The sequence below is a fragment of the Somniosus microcephalus genome, chromosome 2 (assembly GCF_052327205.1).
Source record: "Somniosus microcephalus isolate GS21.2 chromosome 2, FLI_Smic_1.0, whole genome shotgun sequence".
NCBI lineage: Eukaryota > Metazoa > Chordata > Chondrichthyes > Squaliformes > Somniosidae > Somniosus > Somniosus microcephalus.
In genome coordinates this window covers 1,852,660-1,862,793 of record NC_140988.1, presented here as the reverse complement: position 1 = coordinate 1,862,793, position 10,134 = coordinate 1,852,660, and the positions used below count along the sequence as shown (strand labels likewise).

The 10,134-nt window shown below is 40.3% G+C and overlaps 2 protein-coding genes across 5 annotated transcripts in view; both read right to left on the bottom strand.

Moving 5' to 3' along the window:
• The window catches only part of gne (glucosamine (UDP-N-acetyl)-2-epimerase/N-acetylmannosamine kinase), a 467,449-nt gene that overhangs the window by 95,517 nt on the left and 361,798 nt on the right, over nt 1-10,134 (bottom strand). The gene's annotated exons all lie outside the window — the stretch shown is intronic.
• Nucleotides 1,667-10,134, bottom strand: part of srp72 (signal recognition particle 72) — an 86,433-nt gene continuing 77,965 nt past the window's right edge. The window contains exons 13-19 of the mRNA XM_086005506.1: nt 9,563-9,658; nt 7,817-7,920; nt 6,030-6,107; nt 5,458-5,595; nt 4,554-4,591; nt 3,694-3,853; nt 1,667-1,954 (exon numbers count right to left, since the gene is read on the bottom strand). Coding sequence (XP_085861632.1) covers nt 1,786-1,954; nt 3,694-3,853; nt 4,554-4,591; nt 5,458-5,595; nt 6,030-6,107; nt 7,817-7,920; nt 9,563-9,658 — 783 coding nt within the window. The 3' untranslated portion in view covers nt 1,667-1,785. The remainder of the gene's footprint in view (nt 1,955-3,693; nt 3,854-4,553; nt 4,592-5,457; nt 5,596-6,029; nt 6,108-7,816; nt 7,921-9,562; nt 9,659-10,134) is intronic.

Below are 10,134 nucleotides of genomic sequence, written 5' to 3'. Positions count from 1 at the left end.
TCAAGCATTTTCCCAACTACCGATGTCAGGTTTACCGGCCTATAATTCCCCGTTTTCTCTCTACCACCTTTTTTAAATAGTGGGGTTACATTAGCTAACCCAGCACCAGCCCCAGGGGACACAGCTGCTCAATGTCCTACACAGCCCTGTCTATTTGAATTGGAATTTACCCATCATTAAAAGTTCGCTGTGCTGCTCATTCTCTCGCACTTACCTCACTTTTTTTTTAACGTAAACCTACTCTTGTTTAATTTGCCTTTTCTCTGTTGTACTGCATTCAGCAGTGTGCAGATTTTAAAAGCGTCCTTAACTGCTCCTTCTGAGATTATACTTAGTGCCTCAGCTTCTGCTCTTTTTTCCAGTCTATCAGAATATTGCCATAATTTTAAGCTCTTATTGGAACAAACCCATCTTTCCCAACAATTTTATCAAAAAATAATTTTTAACTTAAATTACTGACACACACACCACCCAAAATTGTGTTTTTAAATTATCAATTTACCCATTTTCTGATCAGATGTTTGCACTGCAGCACAGGAATTATGACTGGGGATTATCTCAATTTAAATACATTTACTTTGGAGCAGATCACTATTGAATGCTTGAAAAGAAAACCTGACTTTTGATTCTTTCATTGCATTGAAGGTTTGCCTATAAAGTCTCCTCTAATCTGTCTAGTTTCTGAAACCCTGAAACTCTGGCTGTAGTCCTTCATTTTGAAAAGCAGCACTCCCATTATTACAAGCTTAGGTCCCAGGAGCTCAGCATCTGTGAGCCAGTCCCCGTGTTTAAGTTTCCAAATCCTCTTTCCATCAGCTGCTAGCAGACCCAGGTAAAACCAACTCTACAGAAACTGGATTTAATAATATAAATGCCGATTGCAGGCTCCCAGAATCTGGCCAATATAAAAGATCCTTGAGACAATTATGCCTCTTAAAAGCAAACTGAAATGACCAAGACAGACAGAACAACTGCTGTAAAAGTTTTTAGGTTTTGTATGGTTTCTCTTGATCTTCTTGGATTTATCACAGATTAGCATTTGTAAGACTGAAGCTCCACCCGTAAAAAGAATCAGATTTATTTATTTCCAAAACTCAATGTTAATAAAAAAGAATCTGTCAGACTGCAAATCAGAAATTGACACCATTGTGATAAACCTAGAATGTAACTGGTTGGTAGCAGCATAAAGCACCAACTCTTATCAGTTCCAAGTAAATAATCGCCAGAGTCATTTACTAATACATCTTGAAATCTAGGAATATAATACCTGGTAAATGCAATTTAACCACTTCCACATTTTAAAGTTCCACAAAGGATTCCTCTCAACACAGTGAAAATTCTACCATAAACACCATATGGTACCTAACATTTCAAGCTGGGCTAGAGTTATTGAGCACTTACATTTCACCAGTTTTGAGCAGTAAATTAAGTGGATGACATGCATAAGTTAGCACAACACAACTTCTGATGTAAACTCTATTTTAAGATTCTGGTGACAATCCTGGTCGAAGCTTCAGTGTACGTCAGGAATTTGAACTGAGATAAAGATGAACGCTGATATGAATTACTTGTTTGGTTCTCATAAGTTCAAAAAATGATAATTGCCTGTGTCTGCACCAGTAACAGACTGCAGCTGGTATAAATGAAACATATTAAAACACTTAAATGGCCTTCACATCGAGTTCTTTATTATTAAAGTTTCCGTAACACTACAATGTGTCATACACTGATGAATATTTAACAGTCTCTATGCACATGCAGAATACGTATTCCACAATCCGAGTGTCACCATCCCCCTTTTCCACCCTTTTTCTTTTTTTGTTGCTGTTTTTTCTTGGAGGCAGCAGAAGGCTTCTGTTGTCGAGGCGGCACAATGTTGCTGGAAGATGCAACTGCTGCTGCAATGCCAGGTCGTGGGGATGTGGGAGGGCTGCTCACAGTCTTGCTAGCATCACTGGAGTAAAAGGCAGAGTAACCATTAACCTGGGCTATAAAATACAGCAACTAAACCAATTCAATCAGCTTGCAGTGACATTGCAAACATCATGTACATTAAATTTATTAAACTGGTTTAAGAGTTAAGTACGAAAAGAAAAATCCAAATCTAAACATTGATTTCTGTATTAAGCCACATAAATATAATTCAGCACATATGGTCTATCTGATGGTGAATTGCTATTAATCTGCTCAAGAGGCCATAGAAATCTACAGCTCAGGAGGTCACCATTCAGCTCATGTGCTAGCTCTCTGCTAATCCAAAACGAATCCCACTGCTCGGCTCTCTTCCCATAATCCTACATCTTCCCTCGCATCAAATGTTTATCCACTTTTCTGTTCAAAAATGAAATGACCTCTGCTTCAGCCATTTCCTGTGGCAAAAGATTTCTTGCTCCAGTGGTTCCGTGCAGAGATTTCTCCAAACCTCTCTCAATGACTTTAAATTGATGATTCCATCACCGACTCCCTAAACAGAGGAATTTCCCTCTTCACCCCATCAAAATTATTCATCATTTCAAAAACCTGTTCAATCTCATCAGCCTTCTCAACTCCAGTTGAAAGTCTCAGTATCTCCAGTCCCTCCTCATTACTAAAGTTTCTCATCCTTGGCATCATCCTGGTGAATCTACACTGTATGCTCTATGGCTTTAATGCCCTTTCCAAAATGGGATATCCAAAACTGAACACATTCCTTTTAACCACATTCCAGTTTGAAAAAGGGTTAGACCCGAAACGTCACTGTAATTTCTCTCCACGGATGTTGCCTGGCCTGCTGAGTTTTTCCAGCATTTTCTGTTGTTATTTCAGATTTCCAGCATCTGCAGTATTTTGCTATCGTACATTCCTTTAACTGTGGCCTAACCATTGCATTGAATAAATTTACCATAACTTCTTTACTCTTGTATTCTATGTCCTGATTTATAGAACAGACTATTCTTCATCTGTGAGCATAGATGGTGAGGACATCACTTTTATTCCTGATCTTGTCCTCAACCCCACATTCATATACACTCATATTCCAGAACGAACCAACCGAAAGCCACTTCAGGAGGAACCTTGGCATTTCCCCCACTGCATTACCTAGGAGGTCAAGTGCAGTGTCCTGCTGAAACTAGCAAGGTTCATCCCTTCAGATGGAGTTCTGCATGAGTAAAACATGAAATTCATCTGTTCCTTTCTACATCAATTATCACTCAGTGACCCCAGTTAATTCTGGAGGGGGCCAAGGTACCTCCCACTTTGTAACCTAATTTCACTACCCTGTATCATGGTTTTACTTTTCATCAACTGTCCAGACTGTGACCTATGGGCCTCATGTAGCATGAGTCCTCCAAGTATAGCTCTCAATCCCAGGCAATTTAGTCCTATTTGCACTCATTGCTGGTTTGCCTTGTTTGAGAGCCAGGAGGCTCGGAAAGGACTATTGCCTCACTGATGGATGAATCCTAAATCAGACTACAAAGATATGTTAGTAGCAACAACTCGAGATATATGCAAATTAACAGAAACATGGAGCTAAATGTTATGGGCCTGAGGTAAGACTAATCATAGAAGAAAAGGGTCAGAACTGTACGTAGTTAGAATCCTGGAATCCTACATCAGATTCTTTCCCCATTCTTTGCCAAACACCCACTCATTGTGTAGTATTATTTACTGCTTGCACATTGTAAGAATCCCACCCCGGCAAACACTCACAGTTCAGCCGCTGCACTTGATGTTGTTCCTTGAGTTCCTTTCCCTATCGGTTCCTTCTTCTTCCCCTTCTTTCTCCCGCGATAGTATGAGCGTTCCCGCATGGGAAGCCATCGTTCTGGATCTGGAGGCACTTTGGGATCATAATTTTTGGGCAGTTTACCTACACAATAAAAGATAAACATAATGGATGCCCCTTGTGTTCATTGGTTTAGCTCAATAAAGTGGAATAAGAACATAAGAAATAGTAGCAGGAGTCGTCCATTCGGCCCCTCGAGCCTGCTCCGCCATTCAATAAGATCATGGCTGATATGATCTTGGTCTCAACTCCACTTTTCTGCCTGTTTCCCATAATCCTTGACTCCCCTGTAGTTCAGATATCTGTCGATCTCAGCCTTGAATATATTCAATGACTCAGCCTCCACAGTTCTCTGGGGTAGAGAATTCCAAAGCAAGGGTAGGGGGCTGGGGGGGAAGGGTTGGGGGGCTGGGGGGGAAGGGTAGGGGGCTGGGGGGGAAGGGTTGGGGGCTGGGGGAAAGGGTAGGGGGCTGGGGGAAAGGGTAGGGGGCTGGGGGAAAGGGTAGGGGGCTGGGGGAAAGGGTAGGGGGCTGGGGGAAAGGGTAGGGGGCTGGGGGGGAAGGGTTGGGGGGCTGGGGGAAAGGGTAGGGGGCGCTGTTGTGTAATAATTTCCAACATCAACTGCTTGTGATTAGAGTGAAAGCATTGCTGGGGGGCAAGAGCTGCTCTACCCAAGTAACACACTCTAAATTATCAATAACAACGACAATCATAACAAAGCAAATGGAACGGCTATTTCAAGCGGATTGCTGGGGGAGAGAGAAAAACAAGCAATATAAAAAACCTTTCTTTTTCTTCTTTTTTTTCTTTGTATCGCCTTGTCTGTCAAAGAAAAGGAAAAATATTAGGAAGCAGTGACAGTAGGGATAGTGCAACCAAAACAGAAAGCATTACACGTTTCTTAGTTTTGTCTGTTTCCAGTTAAAGGCGCAGAAATCAAACTGCATTACTGTGGCCATTTCAGAGGAATGAGGCTTTTCATAGATGATGCAACATCAAACGATTTTCTTAACACCATGCAACTGTCAAATCAATAAAACTCAGATGCAAACATAAGTACAACCATCACCTAATATTCACAAATAGAGTGTTTCCTGCAATGGTTCAACTAAAAGCGGCAACCCAGAAATCTGGAGCTTCCAGCAGAGAGCGACGCTCACAGGAGTGTCACTTGGGAATTTGAAGGCAGCAGCAGCCGCCCATGATTTTCTGTCTATTAATTTTAATTGGCGGTTAACCACAGGTAACCATGAGACCTCGAAATGCACTCCATGCGAGTGCCCTTCCCCAATGAAGTCATCCCTATAATATAAACCATGCAATGTCTGGACACATGACTTGCAGTGCCTGCACAGCCCACAAGTTCAGCATTAGTGCAAAACCATACTACTGTGTACCAATGCTGAACTTAGGAGTGTGAATCGTGTACTAATGTCCAAGTTAACTCCAAAGTGAAGCAGAATGACTCCTTCTCCCAGAGTCTCACTCCACTTCATTTTGTGTTGGAAGGTCGGGCTCTCGCTCTAGAATCGGGCTGCATTTACACTATAACTGCACCACTAGATTGCAATGAAGCAGCTTCACACCAGTGCCACAATTCTAGTGTGAATGCAACCTAGATCTAAAACTAATGGTATGTTATGTCTACATTTACAGAAAAGTGCAACTTTATTGACATTTCCACATACCCACGTTCTTTCAGTTGACTTTCACCTCCCACTTTTGCAGCCTTCTTCCTTATATAAGTGGCACCATGTGAATTCTCTAAGGCATCAACATCGACTTTGAAAGACATAGCGTCAGGTGAAGGTAGGTGCTTGCTAAGTCTGGACAGAAAAGTGTTTAGGAAATTGAAGTGAAATTAATAAATCCTCATTTTTTAATTTTTATTACATTATTTCTCAATCTCACTATCAACAGCAAACCTGTACCAATATTTTGAATCATAAAAATATGCCCAAATTATAGAACACAACTTGCTTACAAATGAAATTCTCCACTGTGCATCCCACCCCTGCCGTTGCATTGACTCAGCTTTCAGTCACTTGCTGTTTGAAATTTCATCCAATGACCTCTGCATCTATTCCTTTAAAAACCATTTCAAACCTCTCTTTCCTCCCCAGCCTTCAATCACCCTATTTAAACTCTCATTTGGGTTGGTGCTCTGTTCCTCTTGCTAGTACTCTGTAAAGTGCCACAAGATGTTTTGTATGTTAAAGGTGCTATATAAATGCAAATAGTTGTTGCATAAAAAGGATACGTCTTGGCCTTTTCTGAGTCCACCAATGAATATGCAGAGATGAGCTGTGCCAAAGTCCGGACATCCTCAGGATTTTGTCTAGAAAGACAAAACTATCAGTGTTCTGGTTGTGAAACAAAAGCATGACTGCCTCTTACCTTTATTCTTCATATATGCAAACACCAAACATTTTGATTTTATCCATTAAAATGGAGGTGGCAGAAGACGCAGGAAATACCTTTCTGTACGGGGTGCATGTGTCTGCACTCATTTACAACACCTCAATTCTCAGTATATTTATAACTGGCAGAAATGTCTAAATGCAACAACGAAGGAGACTTTAAAAATTGCACAATAATGCCTTGGGTTGTCACACCCTCCGATTTCCCCTGCCTTCCCATTAAGGGAGCGTTTCATCTTTATTCGGCTAATATCATAGAGGACAATAAATATTTTAAATTTCTATTGCCAACACATTAGGGCACCAGTGAACTGAAACACCAGCCTGCTATTTTGTGTCCTGCTTAATAATAGAATCTGGTTTTGTTCCAAATTTCTAAAATAAAACTAATACAGTAACATACAATGATTTTTTCTTACACATTATATGCTGGTGGAGGAGTGATGGTATAAACATGGAGCCTCTTTCCAGCTCCCCACAGGAGTAAAACGTAAGCACACATAAATCTATCACATTTAGCAATGCCACAAATCATGATATATACACACACCTACACACACATCAGTAGCATTTTTGCAAGCATAATTTAAAAGTAGGTGGCTGTATTTGTTAAAAGGGGGGGCTTAATTACTCTAAAGTGTTAAGTGCAGCATTTTCTGTTTTACAGGTGTTAATGCCACGAGAATTGGTCCCAGCTTTTCAATTCGCAATCACAAATTGTTTATGAATTTCATAATAGTAATGTCAGAGTCGATGCAGTTTTGTTGATTTGGAAACTGGTTATCCTGTATCTATGAAAGTAGATGAAGTTACAATTTAGTTTGATAATATCTTTAAAATTCATCTCTTTTCTTCAAAGACTAAGCAAATAAAACAAGTATTACAAGTGCTGGTAATGATTCTGTTGTTCATTTAATCTCTCCTGCCTTCCACCCTATCACAGACCTTCCCCTTTTGTTCTTTCCTCCCCTTCCCTGCCTCTCTACTTGCTTAAAGCCTGTTACATCTCTAACATTTTCCAGTTCTGATGAAACGTTTCATCGACCTGAAACGTTAACTCTGGTTCTCTCTGCCTGACCTGCTGAGTATTTCCAGCATTTTCTGTTTTTATTTCAGAGTATTGCAGATTCTTAAGGCTGGATTTTCCCAGCCCTGAGGGAAAGCCAGTGTCAGATGACGTCAGTGCATGATGCTTCATCTGCCGGTTTTGTTAAAGTGACAGGCCCCATAGTTTTTTGACATGAATTGTCAGTGTTTGACAGCATTCAGGTACTGACAATCACTGTCCAAAGGTGAGCCCTTTCACCCAGGCTCACCAATGGCTCTCTCCTTAGGAGAAAACAGATGGCAGCTGCATGTGAGATTGCAGAAGTCATCTGTCAATTCTCCCGATCAGATGAGGCTACACAGAAACATCAAATCTTGTCAACTGCAGATACATATAAACAATAAAAATATTTCTCACTACATTCTCTCACCTGTCATACTTACTTGTGCACCATTGCACACATCACACTATCTGCAGCGGTCATTTGCACACTTACACTGCAGCAACAGATCCACATTTAAAAGACTCATTTTACTGCAATCTAAATTACTAAAATATATAATAAGAATGAAACCATACCTCCAAAGCTGCTCCAAATCACTGATTGCTTCCTTCTGCCGCCCATATTTCAGCTTAAAATTGGCTGCTTCTCTTACCAGTGACAAGTGAGCTGGGGTATTCGGCTATATTTAAAAACAAAATAATAATTCACAGTGCCACATTAGATGATCTGCCATTGATACAGTACTCATTCTTCGAATGCAGGGGAATTAGGAGGCAGTCTGGAGCCCATTCTTGGGAGATCCACTCAACATAAACCACCCCTTCAGTGCAGCAAGCCACTGGCCATGAGAGGCACCAACCCCAACCAAGATGACCACTAGTATTCAGGACCCCTTCCCACTATGCCCAACCCTAAATAATCCCAGAATCCCAGGTCAAACAACTTCCTTCGCCCCTCAAGCTGCACTGCTCCCAGTGCAAACAACCTGGATGTGACAATACATTCTTCCTGTAGGCACTGTGCAGTCAGGATGCACAGTGACTCCATTAACTATGTATGGGAATGTACACTTGTAAAATGTGTGTGATTATACACTTAAATATACAATAACCGAATAAAATATCTGTGAATGTACTAATTGTACAATAGCTTGAACCCACAACCTTCTGACTCAGAGGTAAGTGTGTTACCAACTGAGCCAAACTGACCAGAAATTTATCAAATGCCTTCTGAAAATTCAAATAAATTATATTTACTGGATGGTCATCTACTTGTTCAGTTATCTCAAGGATTCAAGCAGAATGGTGAGACACAGCCTCTAGTTTCTAAACTCATGCTGGACATTTCCTATGGTCTCTGCTTGTTAGGTAAACAAATTGAGGGGAGTTTCAGAATTATTGCTGAAAAACATGTGCAATGTGGATCCTGAGTTATTTAACTTGCTTCCAAGCCCATTCCATCCAAAGTGCATATGTGATTATTCCATCATGGACTTCACCTCCCCCAACCTTTCCAGCAATCCTGCAGCATCCAGAGACCACACATGATTGATTATTCTTTCATGGACCTCCCATCACAAACTACCACCACTATACTGATTAACTACTATAAAGAACATTAAAATCCTTCCTCTAGGGCTGGATATAAATTGGAATGCTAGACCAATACCATGGGAGTTTTTGCTCTCTTGCTAACTGAGACAGGGACAAGTTTCAGCTTTATTTTCTTGGAAAGTGCATCTCCCTCAAAACATTAAATAAATTGGAATGTTCACAAAGGTACACACGGAGAGAACAAAATAAAAGTCAAGAACAGGATAGATCTACCAGCTCCTTCAATATAGCGCAGAGCGCTTCAACTAAACAGTCCTTCAGCTACATCTAATATTAGGATCCCAATCTGTATAAAATTAAGCAGAAATCACTATTCAATTTCCAAGGAATGGTTAGTACAAGAAGTTTCTATACATAAGTGTAGGAAATACAACAAAGGTACCTAGTGCCAGTTCAATATTCAATCCATTGACTTCCTGTTCAATGGCTAGCTCATCTTTAAGATGGTTTGTTCTCTTTCTTGTTATTCACCCTAGCTTTAGAGGTGTATCATGGTAGGTATGTACTTGGGAAAGTCAGACAGACTGCATTGATCCTTTCCAGTCTGGCCTATTCCTATCTATTATCAATCATACTTTATAGGTACTGGACTGAATACTTCAGCTACAATAAGTAATCATTCTGGTGGTGCTGTGTGTTTATTTTCTCATCTTGTACTTGCCATTCTCGTGTAGTATTCAAATATCAAGTACACAGCAAAATATTTACCTGGTGTTCTTGGTACCACTGGATAGCTTGGCAGAAAATCTCGATTGCACTGTCAATATCTTCCTCATGGCTATACATGGTAACTAATGCAGACACCTATTAATACATAAAATCATATTTTCATAAAGTGCAATTTCAGAAAATGTAAATTTGCTAATCTTTCTAACAAACTACTAACTTCAGATATGTATAATTTACAAGAACATTTCTAGAAATAGAAATTCCATCTCTGGTGCACACCTACAAAGCGAACATGCTCATAAAGCATGGCAAAGTGGTCCCAGGTGGCAATTCATGTCAATTGACTCAATACCCTATTAAATAAACCCCCCTGATTTCATTATCTCAAAACACAAATTTACTGTCTTTAAAATTGTTCCAAAAAAGAAACCAATGAACAACTGGCTCTACCACAAAAAAGCCCATCAACTCCATGAAACAATCCCATCTTGCAATAACTTTCTTCCAGGAGTCATGGGCTTATCTTCAGTTCCATAGCTAGACCTACTATTCACCTTCTCCCCGGCCCGCACAATCTTTCTGGGATATCCACAGAAGTAACTCCAGTCTGA